Genomic DNA, 20,267 nt, shown 5'->3' on the forward strand with positions numbered 1-20,267 from the left:
TGGCCCTGGGCATGTTTTTTTTCTTGTGTCCCTAGTTACCTCCTCAAGGGCATCTCTCTTGTCTTCACAAGGAGAGGGTCAGCCCCTAGGGGCAGGGATTCTGTTTGTGTCTGTGTATTCCTGGGGAGCCCTGCACGTCAACCCAAGTGTCGCAGGAACAGAGTCACCCAGTCTGTGGGTAGGTTGGCCCATGAGTCAGGCTCCTTCCCAGGAAAGCTCCGGGGCAGGCTCAGCTGGTTCTCACTGCCTGAACAGCATCTTCTCCCTCCACCATCTCCCAGTGGGTCCAGCCCTGAGCGTCCACCTGTGTGCTTGGGAGATGGCATGGCCTTTCAGAGAGAGAGGTGCTCTGGGCCCCAGAGACTGGAACTTTGGGTGGTTACTTAAAAATATCTGAGGGAACAATTCTTCCTCTGCAAAATGGGGGTGAAAATTACACTCTCAGGGCAGTTGTGAGGATGACTGGAAGTTACTCACAGGGACTGAGTGGAACATGAGTAGTCAAGGGTAATCTGAAGGTCATTCCAGTGTAGCGAGGATTGTGCCAAGTCTCTCTCAGGCCAGGTTTCTGTAGAGCAGGAAGATCTGAATTCCTTCAAAGCCATATGATTGATGTTGGTTTGTCTCAATAATTAACCTATCTGAAGACCAAAGTGGGGGAGGGGTGTGGGGCAGGAGTCTGGTGGTTCAGTGGGAGCCACTGGCCTGACCTTGTGTCCTGTTGTCCTGTTTAGCCAAAATCCTCACAGGGGCCTCTGGTTCTTGGGAAGGGAAGGGTAAATCAGATGTGGTGGCTTCAGGGATTTTACTGGGGTTCTGAGGACTGGTCTGTGCAGGTTTAATATGGCTCTAGTTAATGGCTGAGACACTGGCCATTTCAGCCCTGCCGAGCAGAGTGAGTAAGACTGGCAGGGGTTTCTGGGAGGCCCAGGTCACCGTGTGCATCCATCTTTCAGGTGAGAGAGGCCTGCTGACCTGCAACGAGGAATTTCATGGGAAGGGCCAAGGGCATGCAGGTGGATGGCTGATATGCACCTTCTGTAGACACCAGCTGCTCTCCTCCAAGATGGCTAAAAATATTTTTTATTATATAATACTTGACACTCACAAGCGTGTAAACACACCATATATAGGATATAAAAACAAGATGAAAACTTGGACCTTCCCAGTCCTGAAGAACCAGAATACCTGTGTCTGTCCATGGGCTCCTCCTGATCCCAGCCTCCACCTCCTCCCAGATGTGAGCACATCCTGAATTTTGCACATTTGCTCCTTTGCTTAATAGTCTGGAATAAATGTCCAAAAACTAATAATAGTATTCCCAGATAAAAGAATGCCTAACTGTATTTTTTATTTTGCTTACTTTTAGCATTGAAGAAATGGAGTTTTCCTGTATGTGGTGTTCTGTGATTAGCTTTTCTCTCTCTGCGTTAGAGTTGTAAAGTTTCACATTGTTATTGCATCTTTCTTTAGTTCCTTCGTTTTTTACAAATATATAATAGTCCATTACCAGAATATTCCACCATCTGTCTGGTCCATTTCCTGTCCATGGACATGTGTCTCTCAGTGCACTTGAGGAAGAGCTGTTCCTGCCTAGAGCAGACCCATGGGTCATGGGGTGTGTAAATGGTGGGTGCCCCTCTTCACAAGTGGATGCCACACTGTTTTCTAAGTAGTGATTCCATCATTCCTCCACCTGACCATGACCTTCCCAGGATTTTTCAAAAATCCAGCTCAGAGCTGCCATCATCCTGGGTTTGTTCCCAGCCTCTCTTCTGCTCTCCTGGCTCTTTTGCATACCTTTTGGGACAGAATGTGACCTCACAAAGTGTGTGACTTGCAACATAGGTCTCATGTAATCCTGCTGAGAAAAAAAGATCTGGGGTCAAATAAATTTAGAAATTGTCACCTGCTCTTGGGAGCCTCTTGGTGCTTACTGCGCTCATTGAAATCTTAGTGGCACAGAGGGGCTTGTTAGGGTGACTGACCCCTGTTTTCATTTGGTCAACCTATTTTCCAAAAGTAGTGAACCCCAGAGCCTTTTCTTCCCCTTAGGTATAAACTCTCACCCATTTGGAAAATGTGGTCTAGAAGATGCTTCTGTGTCTTTCATGTTTTACTCTGTCCTTGGGGTCTTATTTTTCTTAGCAGCCAGGCTGTGATCATTTCAACTTTTTTTTTTTTAATTCCTCCTATGTGAACTAGCTCAGTCCAGAACCCCCATCCTAGAGGGACTTGAGCTGAATTAACGAACTTAGGCCTGATGCTGTTGGCCAGTCTATCAGTTCTCTAGCTGAACCCCCTCCACCAGGAGGCAGTCAGAAACTGGGGACTTTTCAGGCCCCTGCTGAGTTTTGCACCCTGGTGACACCTGAGGCTGCCTGATCAGCATCAGATCCTCTGCACCGCATTTCTGTACAGGAGGTGAGGTCAGTAGGCAAGATTCCCCACCAGGTAAAGATGCTCATGAACCGAAAGAGCCAGAGAATCTAGGGGAAGGAGGCTGGCAAAGGGAAGGAGTCCCCAGGAATCTGTAGACTGATTGGTCTTTCGAAAGTCTGACTATGTGAGAACCTGTTAAGGTATTGAAGTCTTTATTTGTTTCGTCTCCACAGTGGTGTAGTTTCTGCTCTCAAAGGAAAGTCTGAATTCCACAGAGATTTGGAAGAACTCTATCTCACAGTTGGCGCCTCAGGCCCATAGGATGGCCTTAGTTTTGTGCCCTGAACAATATGTAGGCTGGGCCAGATGACCCTGAGGATGCCTTCCAGTCTGACAATCTCCTGTCTTGGGGACTTCCTTCTGTGCCCCTTGTGTTTTGCATTGTGTCAATGTCTCCAAAGTGCCCTGCTTCTTTTTTTTCTTTTTTCTCTGAGGGCATGAAAAATCTCAGAACACATCTTTTGAAGGCTACCCATTCTCCATCCTGCTCTCTGTCCTCCTTCTCTTGGTCTCCCCTGCTCAACCAGCATGGTTGTAAGCTGGCTGGCCCCTTGCTAACCTCCTGCTGCCTGGTAGAGTACACCCTCCTCTAGGTTGAGGTCCATGAAAATGTCTTCGTTATTCCCATCATGCCCAGTTCAGTGCGGAGCACACAGTGGGTGCTAAATAAATGCATTCTGCTGGAATGAACTGGCTATTACCAGAGCATGGGATCTAGACCAAAAAGCAAAAGAGCAACGGTACAAAATATGAGCTCAAACTCTGCCTCCACTTCCTGACTTGAGTTCTCTTCTGAGCCTCAGTTTCCTCATTTATGAAGGGGAAACAGTATTTACCTTCTGGGCTTTTGAGAAGACCAAACTAGGTGCTGTGTGGGGAAAATCTGCAAAATGGAAGGTACCAGAACAGGACGTCAATCCCACTGACCTCTCTTAGGAGCTCAATGTGCACATTGATCAACATCTGCTGGGTTTGACATCTTGGGAGAGGTCTTAAGAATCCCTGTCCCCTGGAATTCTCTGTGGTCACCTGAATTTACATACCCTGACTCAAACACAAATTCCTCCACCTGTAGGAGAGGAGTCTCTTCTTCCCCTGAGGATGCTTTGGGTGTAGGTCTGGCTCTGAGACACAGAGAAATAAACACCAAGTGGGAAGATCTGTGCCCACATTGAAAAGTAGAAAGATCAATGGACAGGGGTCCCGGGGTTGGGATTTACAGGGCTGTGAGCCCAGTGGGCAACCTGAGCATCTCAGCCATCACCAACAGGCAGATCTCTTCCCCACAGAAATCACCTCAGCACCACCATCTCCCAGCCGCATGGCCCCAGACACATTTCCTGTTCTCCCTAACCCATGTCATCTGTCAAATAGGGATAATAACGTCACTGGGTTCTTTGGCTAATTAAAGGATATATTCTATGTAGAGGGCTTTACATGGTACCTGGCACGTAGTCAGGCCTCAATAAATGTTAGTTATTATCAGGAATAATAACAGCTGTCCTGAATGCCCTGGAAAATAGGTTCCCTCACTCTTTATTTACAGCAGAGTTCAATAAATAATTTCTTCATGACCTTATTAACTACTGTGTATCCAAACAAACACACCCCATATTTTCTTATTCATCACTGAGTGTGTACCTGTGAAAGTATTCCCCTGGATTTCACTTATAGCTCTGAGTGTCTCCATAAAGGTGCCCCCATTACCTCATCTCCCTCGGTTTTGTGGGCACCTCCTTCTGCCTGTGGTGACTCTGGCCTTCCCTCAAGCCAGAGCGATCCCTGAGAGACTAATTGGCTAGTCTGTGCTGACATTCTGACCCTCATGTTGAAAGTAAGCCCATTTGTACAAAAATGGGTAATCAAAAACTTTGATTTTAAGTGTGTATGTGTGTGTGTGTGTGTGTGTGTGTGTGAGAGAGAGAGAGAGAGGTGTTGATTTGTCTTTCCTACCCAAAGTGTGTTTACCCCAGAAGAAAGGCCCCCCTACTTTTGTAATGAATATGAATAAAGATGAGACTGAAAACAGAAACTCTCTGGGGCACCAGCCCTCTGCTGGGATGTGCTGGCTGTTTGGGATGACAGTGGGCAGAGGGGAGGGAGTAGGAGGTGAGAGAACCCACTGGGAGGAGGTGAGTGGACAGGAAGGGCTCAGCAAGAACAAGGGACCATTTTATGGTCAGCCAGAGGGAAGGAAAGGTCTTGTGGGGTTGGGGGAGTGGCTATGGGCAAGAGACTGAGAGAGATGTGGAACCTCAGTGGGAGGAAGCCCTGAGACCTTGAACCCTGAGAGCATCTGCCAGCATCTTGCAGATCTGCTCAGAGTTTCTTAGACTCACAAGCATATAGGTCCCATTGCAAGGCTAAGGAAACGGGGTGGGAAAAATCAGGGAGGAGGGAAAAGAAGGCCCAGAGAACCAGGAGGAAGGGAAAATTAAAGGCCTGAGCAGGGGGTCACCAGACAATGCCTTGGACTGGTGGAGGAAAGGATTTCTTTTGAAATGTATTTTTTTATCTTGTCTTTCCAATGGATGGTAGTGTGCATTTTGTAATGCACATAAAATATGAGTACAGAGGCCTGTGTGTGATTTATACCTACGTGTATGTAAATGAGGGGCATGCCCAAACACTTTTTGCTCATGTGCTGCTGATCAAAAACATTTTGCTGCTGTGGCTGTAAAGATGGAGATGGAGAGGCCAGGAGAAAGAGAACTAGAAAACACCAGGGGTTGGAAAAGGAGGGAAGGGATGACCTGGCTATTTAGAAAGGATCCAGTGGTGCTGGGAGCAGGGGAGGCAGCCAGGAGAGGCCAGGCTGAGGACCCAGGTGCGGGTGGGCAGGGCTCCAGCCTTGTCTGTGACGGCGGGTGCTGCTTCTCAACCTCGCCTGCTCCTTAAAATGGAGGGGCTATATATACCACCGGGCGCCTAGACCGTTTAAATCGGTTTTGAGGGTGGGCATTACTTTTAAGCTCAGCCGAGACAGTTCCCATGCAGCCTGAGCTGAGAACCGGTGACTGGTCCCTCTGAGGGCTGGAATAATGAAGTCCTGCTTGGGTCTGCAGAGGCCGAATACGGGTCCTAAGAGCCTCTGAGTGGCTGCTTTCACAACCCAGCACCGGTGACAGGGAGTCCCTTGAGAAGAAAGGACAGAGGGTGTGGATGTAGGGACATTGCAGAGGAAACACTGCCGAGGAACTGGCGACAGGGCCCGGGGACTAATGAATTGGGGGTGGGGGTGGGGCGAAGGTGGGTGCGAAGGAAGATGTTGAGGCTCGCTCGGGAACGGGCTGGGAGGGAGGGCCGCCAGCGCTTTGAACTTGCGTGGAGCCTCCCTAAGGAGGGCGGGGGAAGTCCAGGTGCCGAGCAGGGCTGCCTTCACCTGCGTCCCAGCGCCGTGGGGGGACGAGGCGCAAGGAAGACCTCCTGGGAATGTGGTGGAAATACCCACCTTGAAAGGCAGGGAGCGGAACGTTGCCCTGAGCGCCGGGTGTGGCTCGGACCCCCACGGGCCGCCAGCCCCGCCGCCGCCGCCGCCGCCGCCATCCGCCAACTCCAGCCGCACGCACCTGCCGCTGTGGGTGCTGGGGCCGCCCCGGGTCCTAGTGGTGGCCAGCAAGTCGGCCACCGCCGGAGGCCATGGGTTCGAGCCTGTGCGGGTGCCATTAGAAGTCCCTACAAGTTAGAGGTTTTGTGGATGTCCTCCAAAGTTTCATTCTGAAAAACGTTAACCAGGGCTGGGATGTGGCGCAGTGGTAGAGCCTTTGCCCCACATGCCTGGAGGTCACATGTTCAGAGCCACAGCACAGTAATATTAACGACAACGACGACAACTAGAAAAAAAAATGGTACAGGAGGAATCAGACATTTCCTGGTGCAGTTTTGCAAACATTTTGGCAGAGACTTTTTTTTTTTTTTTTAATATGGCTATAATCTCTTTCCTCTGAATACTTACGTGTATTCAGTTTGTTTTGCCGAACAATTTGAAAGTAAATGATAGTGGTGATCCCCGAATTTCCAAAATGTAAGGATGATTCCTGACCACCTGTGATCACCAGGAAATTATTAACGATTCTTAATAATTCAGCTTTCCAGGCTGGGGTTTTGGCTCAGTGGTAGAGCGCTCACCCGGCATACACGAGGCACTGGGTTCCATCCTCAGAACCACAAAAATGTAAAATAAAGATATGGTGTCCACCTAAAACTAAGAAATAAAATAAATATTAAAAAAAGAAATTCAGATTTCCCCAGTTATCCCCCCCCCCCCATATCTTTATGGGGGATAATTGATTCCAATTATTTGATTGTTATGTCTCAATTTCATTTTACTCCAAAACAGTTCTCCCTGTGTCCCTACGCTTCAAAAATGAGGCTGGTGGTTTGAAGAGTTCCCACCTGTAGTCTTTCAGAACGTCCACCTTTCTGAAATGAGCCAACTGCTTCCCCACAATGTCATTTGATTTGTCCCTCTATTTGTCACATGTCCTGACAACTGAAAGTGACCTCTCCAAGTGGGTTGGAGTCAGACTAAACATCTTTGGCTAGTGAGCTTTATAGGGGCGTTGGGTACCTCATATTGCGTCACCTCCTATCCCCTTGTCACTCCTGGGGGAGGTTTTTAATGAGCCAGCTTCCTGGACTCCTCCCCAGATGGTCTGGTCCAGCAGGTCTGTCGTTGGAGCCCAGGTGTCTGGATTTTTCAAAACGACCCTGAGTGGTCTGGCTGCTGAAGCTCACCACCTGCCTCCCTGACCCTGGTCAATGAGTGTCCTTGATCCCTCAGAAGGCCTCAGAAGGCATAGTGTAAGGGAATGGGTGGGACAGTAGGGGTAGGTGAGGTCCTCTGGGCTCCAGCCCTGGTGGTCACTGCTATCTGGGTGTGAGGGAGGGCAGGCAGCATCTAGGTCTCCCTAGGGGAGGAGGATGGGCCATCTCAGACAGCTCGAAGGCTTCTCTTGAAGCTGGGAGCTCCTGTGAGACCAGGAGTGTCCCCACACAAAACTCTGGCTCCCAGAATCCAGCACAGGGCCTGGCCCAGTGTAAATGAAGATACACAGCAGGTTAGTGGCCCTCTGAGGAGCCCTGGGGAACCAAGCAGTAGGGTTCTCTGTGCATTCTACTGGGGTTCTCAGAAACAAAGGATTTCCAGACCAAAGAGCAGCTGTGTAAAAAGACCCAGGCAGGACATTGCCTGCTGTTAGGGTGGCAGCCCACAGGGTCTGGGAGATGAAGAGAGGCCGGGGTGATCGGGTGGAGCCACTTGGTACTGCAAAAAGAGGCAGGGAGGCCCTCACAGGGTCCTGCACCCATTGGTGAACCAGGCACCCAGCTCAGTGTCTACACACGAATGAAGGAATTTCTCCTCTCAAAAGATTCATCCTTAGTGGAGAAAGAGTCAATGGACAATTCAATTGAGCACGTAAGTTTATCCCGGAGGTAGGCATAAAAGCTGGAGATGGGGCTGGGGCTATAGCTCAGTGGTAAAGTGCTTGCCTCACCTGTGTGAGGTTCTGGGTTTGACCTGGAAACCTGCAGACTTGGCATTTCAGAAAAAGCAACCTGACCCTGTAAGGCTCTCATTTCCTCATCTGTAAAATGGGAGACTAACTCCTGCCATATAAAACTCAAGAACTGGAGGGCCAGGAAGTGGTATAAAGTTAAAATGAGCTAAAGATGATGCAAATATGAGTTTAGGAAAATTTTAAATTAGACTTCAGTTGGTAGAGTGGGAAGCAAGGGAACAAAGATATCTAAGGAGAAAAAAAAATGTCTAAGCTGAACTTGACTTCAAAGCCCAGATCAAATGTCAGTTCTCTGAAATCCCTTCTCCCAGCTCTTCTCCCCTCAGCACATAACATGCAAGTACTAAATGAAGCCCCAGTTCTCAGATGGCAGGTCTGGGAGGGCTCCAGAAGGATCTGTCCATGTGAAGGAGATAGAGCTCTGGCTGGGAGTCAGACACCTGAGCTGTTCCCTTGCATTACTTCTAACCTGATAAAAAACACCTGGGCCTCAGTTCCCCACAAGAAACTGGACTAGATGGTGCCCAAGGTCCATCCATCTTTGCCATTTCAAAGCTGTGATGGAATAACTGGCATGTGTGGCCTTTACAAAAGCCTTCTGGTGCCTTTCCAGGCCACTTTCTATGTCCTACCTACCCTCCTTCAGCTAGCCAGAGGCCAGCAAGAAAACCTGCTCAGGCAGAGACTTCTATTCAACAGGTTTTTTTTTGGCTACTTACCTTGTACCCAATGAGACATGTAGTCCTACCAGGGTTTCTGGAATGCTCAGCATCTCTCCATTAGAAAGACTGGACTCGATTGGAGGAAACTAGGAGAGAGTCATCAAAACTGATGGGCAGGAATGTTGTGACCCTGAGCATGTCCTTGGTCCTCAGTGCCTCCTCTGTAAAGAGGCCTGACTGCTCACCTGTGGACTGCTTAACAAAGTGGAGAAACCCACCAGCTCTTGGCCTGCGCCCTTGGGTGCTGTGTCCCCAGTACATGCTTGAACAGCTGTGGTCTTGGCATCTCCCAGGGAGACCCTCTGCCCGTCCAGGGTATGAGGCGTCTCCTGGCCCTGCCATTTCAATCCTCCAGACAGCCTGGGCTGCCCTTTTCTCTGCCCCCAGTTGAGTCTGGGTGAATCCTCTGGAAGCTCTCTCTAGCTTGTGGTATAGGGGATCTTCAGGGGGTCCCTGTGGGGGACCAGGCAGAGCCCCTTCCTCCTTCTTTCCCTAGTCTTTCTCCTTCGCGACTACTGCTCTGCTGGCCCCTTCCCCATTCTTCCCCCCAGGTCCCACCCTCCTTCCCTCCTCCCCAGGGCCCACCATCCTGCTCTTACCCCCCCCCCCAATTTGGCCAAAGGGGACAGACAGTCCCTCTCTCCCTCCCTGCTCCACTCTGATTAACTCCACTTTCCTGTGAGATGGGAGGGGGGGCTTCATGCTCACAACACCACAAAAAACAGGTTTAAACATTTCACAGGTTTCAACATTTTTCAGACCGCCTTGTCTCATCTTATCAGTTCAGGAGCCGCAGGCCAGGCCAGGAGCTGTTATGGAGATGTGGAGAGCAGAAGCCCAAGCATTCCAGCCGGGCTGCCGCCCCCCACTCCACCCTCCCTTCCCTTTGCTTCCCAAAGAAAGGCCTGCAGGACTCCCCTGGATAGAGGCAGGGCTGTGACCAGCGCCTCCTGCTGTGGGCAGGGGTGGGGGGTTTCTGCCCACACCCTTCTCTTCCTGCCAGGGGTTGAGACCCTTCTGGAACTGAGGGGTACATGGCTTCCTCTAAGGGCCCCATTGGCCCTGAAAGGGACTCTCTACAAGTTGAGGGACACAGGGAGTTAGCAAAGTCACTCACAGGACGTAGAAGTGTCCCTGGGCCAGCAGGGCCAGTGAGGTCCATGGGAAAGCCCAGGGAGGGCGGGAGGGCGAGCTGTCCCCTGACAGGCTGCTCCCCTACAGGAAGGAGTGGCTTTTTATTTTGATTTTCTTCATGCTTGTGACCGCTGGTCTGGAATATTCTTCTTTCCCTCCATTTTCCCTGAAGCCCCTGCCTTCCTGTTCCTGTCATGTTTATGGTGATCTTGGTGACACAGTGCAGGGTGAAACACCCGGGAAGGGCTGGACAAAGCCCAAAGGCCCAGAGTTCAACCAAGTCAACCTAAGGGTCAGACCACAACCTGGTCCCCAGGCCAGAGAGCACTGGGGCAGCTCATGGTCGGGGAGAAGTCAGGGCTGTAGTCAGAGAGGTGTCCCCACAGGAGGACTGGCTGAGGACTAATAGTTTAGGACATGCCAGAGCTCTCGCCCAGTGAGAATGCAAAGTGGCAGAGGGACAGAGAAGAGGAAGGGAAGGGCAGGGTGACTGCACACTGACTGTGTGTCCCCTGGGAACCTGTCAGGAATACCAGGAAACAGGGGCTGGGTTACACTAACTGCGCCTCCTGCGGAGTTTCAGGGGTGCTCTCTCCACCTCTTAGCCCAAGGTTCTGGTCCACGGTGTGAGGTTCAGGCCCCTGAGGCTGGGCCAGCCTGCCAGGGCCTCCCCGCCTTGGCATGTGGTATCTGCTGCCCCACCGACTTCCAGTTGGCACAGCATCCCCGGGGGCCCAAAGGGAGATCAGGCCTGAGTGTCATTCGGCTCTAGCTCCTGGTCAGAAATCCCCCAATCTGAATGTCCAGCCTCTACTTCCTCTTGGCTGTAGCTCTGCCCCTCCCCACTGTCTGGACACAGGTGCCTGCAGGTGTCTCTGCAGGTGACTCTGCAAACTTCCTTTCATCTTTGTTCTCAAAACTGCTTCGTGGGCTGGGGATATATCTCAGCTGGTAGAGCTCTTGCCTTGCATGCTCAAGGCCCTGGGTTCGATCCCCAGCACCCAAATAACCAAAAAACAAAACAAAACCTGCTTCTCATGTTCCCAGCCTTGGTTGACACCCAGTCCTCCTGGGCTCAACGCCTTCATTACACTTTCCTTTCCCTCTTGTGTCCCTGATCCTAATTGATGGCTTTCCCTCTGTTCCTAAAGCCACTGTTCTGAGAACCTAGTCCGTTCAGCTGCACAATTGGCTCCCCCCAGACCAGTGACATCTGGGCCCCTGGGAGCTTGCAATGTGCTGCCAGCACCAGGACTCCCAGCTTTGCCAGCCTTTGGTCTCCAGTGCCAACCCTTTGTCCTTTTCCACAGGTGACTAGCAGATCAATAGTCCAAAGTCCACCTCGGGAAGCTTCAAGGGCTGCCAGAAGGCCTGGTGCACCCCGCCCTCTGCTTCTCTGTATGGCTGGAGCCCTGGTAACTGGGGCAGTGGGGTGGGGGGCGGGGACCAACGGCTGCTCCCTTTTCTGCTTCCTGGCCTGAGGCTGTTCCCCTGTTGGGGGTGCCTGAGGGACCCCTGACCACCTTCACCAGCTCTACAGCTGCTCCTGATCATGGCAACTGGGGCCCCCTCCAGGAGATGGTGCCCTCTTAGTGTGGCGGTTACTCAGCTTGTAAGTGACCAGAGCCTTGAGATTCTTTCTCACTCACTGATGGCACCCACAGTGCCTGGACCTACTAGGTGCTCCCCCAAAGTCGGTTGGTCTGTTCCTGACGGATGCCTCCAGATCTGGGCCTCCTGGGGCATGGCTTCACTCATCCCCATGTTCCTGGCACCTGGAGCTCTGCCAGATTCAGGGTCATCACTCAATAAGTGCCAGTCAAGTGAACAGACGGTGAGTGAATGTGTTCATCAAGGAAAGACTAACCTGCTCTGTAAGGCCAGGCCCTTCCATTTGTGGCACATGTCTGTGTCCTTGCTGGGCCCCAGTCTGATGGCTAGCACTCAATCAAGCTGGGACCCCAGCAGGAGACCTGGGGCCCTGTGGCTCAGCAGGCCCTGACATTGCTCCTGTCTTAGCTTAGCTCTCTTTCCTTCTTCCCTCCTTCCTCCTGCCAGAGACAGGGACAACCCGAGGGCCCCTCTGTGACTGTGGAATGAATAAGCCAACAATGCACATAAGAGAGGTCCTGAGCTACCTCTAGTTCTCTGATGACACCCTCTGTGGGCCACCAGACCAGAGAACCACATGAGCCCCTTGGGCTCAGAAGCGACTCCCTCCCTTAAGATTGTTTTCAGATCCCTCCGTCCTACTAAGACATCAGGAAGGGTGTAGACCTGTGCTTGACACACACAGGGCCCACCTGTGTTCCAGATAGGACCAGTGGAAGGCAGCCTGGGAGACTTGAGTGAATTCCCTCTTCTCACTTTCTCACAAGTTTCTTGCCAAGGCATCAGAGTGAGTTGCCCAAGTACCAGGCCCGGGGCCTGTGGTGTCAGGGGCAGCTAGCCATGCTGCATTTCAGCTCCTTGGACGTCCAGGAGCTGGAGGCTGCAGGGTCCACCAGGCCCAGCGCCCTCCCTGCCCCACTGACATGGGTGTCCCTGAATTTGTTGAGCTCGTCCATCTCTAAATGGCCTCTTGACCAAAGTGGAAAGGTAGTGTGGCCTTAGTTCCAAGGCTAACCCTTGGCTCTTTAGTTCCTGCCGATTCCTCAAGACTTTTCTTCCGTTTTTGGAAGTATCCATCTTGTCCCAGGTCAGGATGGAGTCCCTTTGGACCCAGGAGCAGGTTGGGCCTCGGCTCAGGATTGCCTAGGATCCAGTGGGTGGAGCACAGCACACGGGGCCACCGTGGGCCTAGGGAAACAGCATGGTTACTGCAGGAGAGACAAGTGACCACAAAGGAGTGGTTTCCAGCTCCCTCCCCTTTAGCACCCAAGAAGTGATTTTAAGAGATACTAGGTCTTTGGATCAGAATCTATGGTGCCCTCTCTTTGGCGCTGGCAGAGTTGGTTAGGCCTCCCTGTGGGAAAAGGAGAGGGCCTGGTGCCCGTGATTCCATGAAAAACATCATGGGTGGCCGCTTGGCCATGGAGCTCACCCCAAGACTGGGGAAAGGAGAAGGGGAGCCCTGGAGCCTTTCTGGGCTGCAGCCCTGGGGCCCACCTTCTAAACCCCTATCCATACGGGGACCACAGGTGGTACCTCCGTCCACTCTGTGCCAGTCCTAGAGAAGCTTCTGAGAAGATTTTATCATCCCCTAGGTTAGGGGCCTGGTGGGTCATAGAAGGGTGTCATCTTCCCCAAGGGAGGGAGGATGTTGCAGGAAGAAGAGCCCGGATATCATTTGAGAATCCTGACTTCTATTGTTGCTCTCTCCATAGCCAGCTGTGTGACCCAGGAAAATGACACGCTGTCTCTGGGCCTCGATTTTTTCATGTAGAGAAGGAAGGGATTAGACTTGATCCTTGGCTTTCAAATTGTATCCTGCAGAGGGGCCCTAGTTTGGGGCCAAAAGGGAAATTGAGGGAATCAGGTAGATACCCCACCTCTTTTTTTTTTTCCTATTTTAATCGTTTTTAAGTATACAAATCAGTGACATCAAGTACTTCCCCAGGTTATGTGACCATCACTCTATTTCCAAAATTTTGTCATCCTTCCAAACAGAAACTCTAGTCTCCCTTCCTTTCCCCAGTCCCTGGGACCCTCTAATCTCCTCCTGTCTTATGAATTTGCCTGTTCTAAACATTTCATACAAATGGAGTCATGCAATCTTTGGCTTTTGTGACTGGTTTACTTCACTCAACATTTTCAAGGTTCATCCGTGCTGTAACATATTTTGGAACGTCATTCCTTTTTATGACTGAATACAATTCTGTCACGCGTATATACGGCAGTTCCATTCATCTGTTGATGGACATGGGTTATCTTCACCTTTTGGCTACAGTGAATAGCTTGAGTACTAGCGTGCAAGTATTTGTCAGGGCCTCCATCTTCAGGTCTTTGAAAAAAATATGTAGCTATGGAATTGCTGGACTCTATGTTTGTGTGGGTATGTGGGATTGGGGATTGATCCCAGGGGCATTCTACCACTGAGCTATATCCCCAGTCCCCCCCCCCTTTTTTTTAAAGTTTTTTGTTTTATTGAGACAGGGTCTTGCTAAGTTGCCTAGGCTGACCTCAAATTTGTGATCCTCCTGCCTCAGCCTCCTGTGATACTGGGATTAATGGATGCATAGCACCACACCTGGTGCTATGATGATTTCGTCTTCTTCTTTTTCCATGCAGTGCTGGGAGTTGAATCTGGGTCTTGGCCCTCTCCCACTGAGCCACTCCCCCAGCCCTATGATAATTCTGTTCAACTTTTTGAGAAAAGGGCTCCTCTTCGTATCTGTTTTCCATACAGGGGCGAGGAGGGTGGTTGGGTATGAGCCCATTTGGAAACAAATGGCCAACAAACAAGAGAGAACCTGAACTAGATGACCCCCGGGGTCCCTCCAATCTCTAAAACTCTATACTGGAAGGTTCTAAGGTAAAACAAGCATATAAAAAGTATTTTTTAAAGAACCACCAACTTTGGGTGCAGGGGAGGCTACCCAGGTGGGCAAAGGACTCCAGACCTTAACGGGTCACGGAGCGGAGTGTGGTGACAGCAGCACAGTGCGTGGCCCATGCAACGCATGGCCAGCGTGCCCTCACCGCTCAAAGACGCAGAATCTTGTGTCAGCAACGCCAGCATCAGGCCAGGCAGCGTGGACACCATGGGGTTCTGCTCAGTGTCTCACTGGATGTTGTAAGTGCAAGTCAATCCCACGCCTGAGCCCACCTGACTTGTTTGGTTGAATGTTTTGTCTCTGCCTTGTGCTCATAGGGCAGATCCACCCTCCGTCCTCTGGCCACAGAAGGTGTCCTCCATGTAGTGACAAAGAACTGGGGTGACAGGAGTCTGATAAGACCAGGGGACATGTTTTAAGTCTGGCCTATTTGACGAGGGCCATTTCACCGTGGAGGTCAGCATCGAGGTCTCCAGCAGCAGCCTGTGGCTTACTGGCACCTGCTGCCCATCTGCCTGGCTGCCTGTGTCCATCCTGGGTCCAGCTGGGCGGTGGGTGGTTGGGGTGGAGGATGAGCTGTCCCAAGGGAAAGGCCACAGGACCCTTGGGCAGGGCAGGGCAGCGGCTGGGTATAAATAGCTCGTGGCCCAGCTGGGAAGGCCTGGCAGGGCCCTCTGCCTCCCCCTCACCAGCTGCTCGTGCCAGGCAGGTCCTCAGCTCCCTTGGGAGCCTGGCCATCATCTTAGATCCTAGCTTGGGACTTCCTTAACGGCACTGGGGAGTCTCGTCCTGTGTGTAGGTGGCACCTCCGGATGCCTGGAGCCTGGGCAGTGGGGGGCACGTTCCTCTCCTTCTGGAGTATCAGCAAGTGGGTATCACGTGCACAGCCCCGTGGAAGGCCAAGTGTGCTGGTGTGTGTGTGTGTGTGTGTGTGTGTGTGTGTGTGGCTTGGCTGAGGAGACACACCCCTCCCTATCCTTGGGGCAGTTCCACTAGCCCAGGCAGATGAAATTGGAAAGAAATCAGTTGAGCACTTTGTGATAAGGTTTGAACATGGAACAGAAAACCTACAGAACAAGGAGAGGTTACTTCTGGCTGGGAGCCTGGGAGAGTCTTTAGAATGGAGGTGACCCAGGAATCTGGTTTTGAAGAATGGGGAAGATGTTTGCCCAAAGGGTGCAAAGGTTGGGGTGGTGAAGCCCCAGAGATGGGAAGCAGCAGGTGAATCTGATCATAGCCCCTCACGGATGGGTAGGAAGCTTTGAGGGAAAAGAGGCTCATTGTGTTTCCTCCCCCCGGGGCACATGTGGCTAAGGTAGAATGTCACACACAGCAGTGTGTGGCCAGGAGCTCAGGACAGGGGTGGCACGTGTTTGGGGAGGCAGTGATCCTGCAGAAATCAATCCCATGGGCCACAGCTAAATCTTCATCCCCAGGGGCCCTTGCTAATTACAGGCAGGATGTCCAGATCCGAGTTGGAACTTTCGAGTGGAGCATCCTGGAAATGTCCTCATGCCCTTTGGTTACCTTTAACACCCAGCCAGATCATGAAGGTCTTTATCCAGCCAGCCCTGTCAGGACGGCAATGCTGGGGATGGGCCTTTGCTTTGATCCAGGGCGTCCTTCCCAGGGTAGATGGGAAGGAGATTTGGAAATTCTGATGTCAGAGATTCATTGATGGGAAGAATGTGGTTGGTGACAAGGCAGGGACACACAGTAACTGACCATCATTTCTGGAGGGCTTCCTATGTGCCAGGCGCTGGATTATATCATTCACTCCTCCCCCATTAGGTCTATTTTGCAGATGAAGAAACTGAGGCATGGAGAGGAAATTGCTTGAGATGAGCAGGCTGGAAGTGGCAGGTTGGATGTGACTTGTGGCAGCCTGTTCCTGGGCGCACAGTTGGTTGGAGCTGGGCAGTAGGAAGGAAGCAGGGTTTGGAGGGAAGAGGGAAAACAACTCGGGATGGTGAGTTATAGGACGGTGCTGTGCCAAGCCCGCTACCCCGAGCCCTCCTTCGTTTTTCTTTTCTAGTGGTGGCCGGTTGCCCCTGCAGGGCAGGCTGGACACTGGACATGCTGGTCAGGAGCGCCAGGATAGATTTGATCTGGAGGAGGAGGCTCAGTTCTGGTGCTTCACAGTCCTGCAGACCCAGGCAGATTACTAATCTCCCTGGCCTCGGTTTCCTCATCTATGAAATGGAATGATGGTGGTGATGATGCTGACGTTCCCACCTCACCAACTTGTGAGGATTAAATAAGGCAACAAACACAAGCACCCAAAACCGTGTGGCCCAAGGTGGGCACACAACAAACCACAGATATTTTATTGCTCGGGTTATTACTATAAATGGAGTGGGGGAGGATGACCCGCAGCGCCCTGTCAAGCGCTGCATGGGCCACATACCCATCAGGGACCTGGGCTCCCCTACTCAGGTGTGGGCTCGGGGCTGAGGCCCATGGTGCAGACAGGTAGGCCCAAGGCCATCCTCAGCCAAGAGGCAGGGTGGTAAGCCGTTTGCCCTCGGGTCTCTGGAATCAGGCAGCTGGGTTCCAATGGGTGACTCCCCCCCACACACATTTTTTATTGATGCATTAGTAGTATGTAAAGGTGGACTTTGATGTTCTCATGTGCACACAGTGTAATATAATTTGGTCAATATCATTCCCCAGGATTTCCCCTTTCCCTCCTCTCCTCCCTCCCCCTGGTTCCTTTCCTCAATTCTATTGATCTCTCTTCAATTTTTTTTTTAGTTGTATATGGACACAATACATTTATTTATTTATTTATTTGGTGCTGAGGATTGAACCTAGTGCCCCACGCATGCGAGGCAAGCGCTCTATCACCGAGCCACAACCCCAGCCTTCCCTTCCCTTTTAATAAGATCCCCCCATCTGTCTTTTCTTTCCCTCCTCTTTAGCTTTCACACATGAGAAAAAAAAAAATCTGACCCTTGACTTTCTGAGTTTGGTTTATTTCACTTTACATAATGTTCTCAGGTTCCACGACTCTCTAGTTGTTCTGTGGTCTGGGCTAAGCCGTCGGTGAAAACAGGTCTGCTCGTAATGACCCTACTCTGTCTTAGGTTGTTATAAGGATTAAATGAGGTTTACCCAAGGAAAGGGCTCAGCCTGGCACAGAGGAAGTCGGTAATTAGCCATTATCAATGACAAGCCACAACTTCGTGCTCCTCCTTCCTTCTCTTTGAAAGGGCTCAGTGGTTGAGATCACATCAGTGCCACCATCTGAACTCCCAGACTTCGTTCCCTGGTTCCTCCTCCAAGTTAAATCAGTGGACTAATGAGGGCCCGCTTCTCCCCTTATGACTGAGCCCAGAGGCAGCCCAGGGCGGATAGGCACACACCTCTGGGGTCCTGGAGAGCCCCTTCCCTTAGAATCTCTGTCAACTGACTGAAACCGGGAGCTAGCCCAAGGTCAAGGGAAGGATTGGGGAAGGCGGCAAACAGCATAATCTGAGCTGCCACAGACTTGGCACCAAAACGCCTTGGGGGAGCTCATTCCTCTGCGAAGCCCCGTTTCTGCACCTGGGAGAGGAAATGCTCCTCTCACTCAAGAACTGACCGCATCGGTGGCGTCCAGAGTGCCAGGCACATAGCAAGAGTCCCTAGATGGCAGATGTTGGGTTCTTCCTGGTGCCACGCCCAGAAAGCTTTTGTGTGCTTTTTCCTGACCCACCCCTGGGGTCTTCTCCTAGACCCCCTTTCTCGAGGCTTGGTAGGTGATGGACTCAAAAGAAGAGAGGACTCCTGGCTGCTCCTTCTTCCTACTCACTCTGCCCCCATCACAAATGACTGATCACAATTGACCTTGAAACACACTGAGACCTACTGATCATTTTCTTTGCTTCTCCCTCAAAATGTCGTTTCTGCTGTTCCTGTGCTGAGGGAGGGAATGGTGGAGATTCCCACAGTTCCTTGGCTTTCTAATATATTCTATTTGCCTATCCACCCCTTCCCTACAAGACTCTGAAATTCGAGAGGTTGACAGGATACTGATTGAAAAATGAGGGGCAAAGACCCAGGTGGCTTGATTCATGTCATATAGTATTGGGTGAGAGCTGAGGTCTAAATAGCCCAGGTGAGAGGAGAGGTGGCACACTGTTAACTTCCAGGGAACTGGAAAGATGGTCATGTATTCCCTGGGGAGTCACAGGCAGGAGTGAGGCTGAGCATGCAGCCTCTAGGGAAGAGGCTGACGAGCACTGCAGCGGGGTGTGTGTGCGTGTGTGTGTGTGTGTGTGTGTGTACATGTACACATGTGTACTGACTCCCTGCTGGGACTGATGCTTCTTTGATTTTTCAGAGATAAATTGGGGTCAAATGAGCCTCTGTGGTTTCCTCTCTTTAGTTTTGGCTTCTTTTCCAGGAATCTCTGGAAGTTTCCATGTGGCCCTCAAATTCTGAATTCCCAGAAGAGTGCAGAGTCAGACCCCTTCAACACCTGTCAGGGAAAATGGGTCCAGATCTGGGTCCCCAATTCCATCTTTCCACTCCAGGGTCCTTTTTGTGGTTATGATATGTCTATGCTAGGAGCTGACATTGCTTGGATCAGAGCTCTGCCCTTTGAGGGGCAGTGTGCTCCCAGGAAGCCAAAGGTGGCACACGCAGATGCCAGGTTTCTTAGGGCCTTAAGTTGAGGCCCACAGGCCCTCCATTCCTCCACCTACCCCAGAGGGTCATGAAGTGAAGCCCGTGCTGGGCCATGTGCTTTGTGTCTACTGTGCTACCTCCCTCTGTCTGCCCACAGGTCACTGGCCCTGGGCCAGCAGTACACATCTCTGGGCTCACAGCCTCTGCTCTGCGGCTCCATCCCAGGCCTGGTCCCCAAGCAACTGCGTTTCTGCCGCAATTACATCGAGATCATGCCCAGTGTGGCCGAAGGTGTGAAGCTGGGCATCCAGGAGTGCCAGCATCAGTTCCGGGGCCGCCGCTGGAACTGCACCACCATAGATGACAGCCTGGCCATCTTCGGGCCCGTCCTGGACAAAGGTACTGTCTCCAGGCCAGGTGGGAGGTGGGTGAGGCTCCAGGGAGGGGTGTGGAAGGCATCAGGACCCTCCTACCTCAGGGTGCTTCAGGTTTGAGTGCAGTGGAAGGCAATAAAACTGGTGATGACCAGTGGCCTCCATGGAAAGTGGGAGTGGGTTGGGTCCTCCTCTGAGCTGTCTCCAAGTCCCGCCACAACTTTCTCCAGTGTTGCTGGGGGCTGGGCAGGATCCAGGAGATTTGAGGGCAGGCACTATGAAACCCTGCAGCCTTCCTTCCTGTCTTGCACAGCAGGTACTCCAGCCTTTGATGTGGACATTTGGGACATTTCCTTAAAACTGTGCTAAGTGCTATGCAAATGCCCCTTTGAGGAGGGGGTGGGGCTTTGCCACCCCACAGGGAAGTCCTCAGGAGCTGAGGAAGCTGCCTGGTGCTGAGCACATTTTATTGCCCCCAGGTATCCCCTGAGAGTTTCTGTTAGTCCCATGCCCTGCAAACTAGATGCGCCCACAAACTACGATGGGCACACTGGCCTTTAGGTAACTTTCCAGCAGTCTTGTAACCTGGGGTTCTAATTGGCTGTGCTTCAGGTGGTTAAGAGTAAGGTGATTTGAGATTGAACTTGGGGGTCCCAATTCAATGGAGGGAGGGCTGCATGGGACAACTACTCCCAACAAGGGGCCTTTGGGTCTCTCAGGCTCTGGGCAAAAGATGGGCAATTCTTGGAGGAATTGCAGAGTCCAGGAAATTAGTAACTAGCTGAGCCTTGCCGTTCAACTGGAGTTTTTCCATCCAAACTGTTCCTCTCCTTTTAGAAGAAGGCATTGAAAGCTGCATTTACACCAGAAAGAACAGGTATCCGAGTGCCAGTCCTCAGGGTGCCCAGTGGCTGGATGGGGGTGGGGAGACTGACTACTCCCATTTTTTTAGTGTAATACCCCTTT

At 51.6% G+C, this 20,267-nt stretch overlaps 1 protein-coding gene and 1 long non-coding RNA gene across 2 annotated transcripts in view; both read left to right on the forward strand.

Moving 5' to 3' along the window:
* The window catches only part of LOC308636207, a 770,476-nt gene that overhangs the window by 574,773 nt on the left and 175,436 nt on the right, over window positions 1–20,267 (forward strand). The window lies entirely within an intron of this gene.
* Window positions 1–20,267, forward strand: part of WNT3 (Wnt family member 3) — a gene marked incomplete at both ends in the record, with an annotated part of 36,854 nt that overhangs the window by 12,633 nt on the left and 3,954 nt on the right. The window contains one exon of the mRNA XM_081272209.1: window positions 19,085–19,326. Within this exon, the coding sequence (XP_081128335.1) occupies window positions 19,085–19,326 (242 nt within the window). The remainder of the gene's footprint in view (window positions 1–19,084; window positions 19,327–20,267) is intronic.

This window comes from Spermophilus citellus (genome assembly GCF_964194105.1).
Source record: "Spermophilus citellus genome assembly, chromosome: 17".
In the NCBI taxonomy this organism is placed as follows: Eukaryota; Metazoa; Chordata; class Mammalia; order Rodentia; family Sciuridae; genus Spermophilus; species Spermophilus citellus.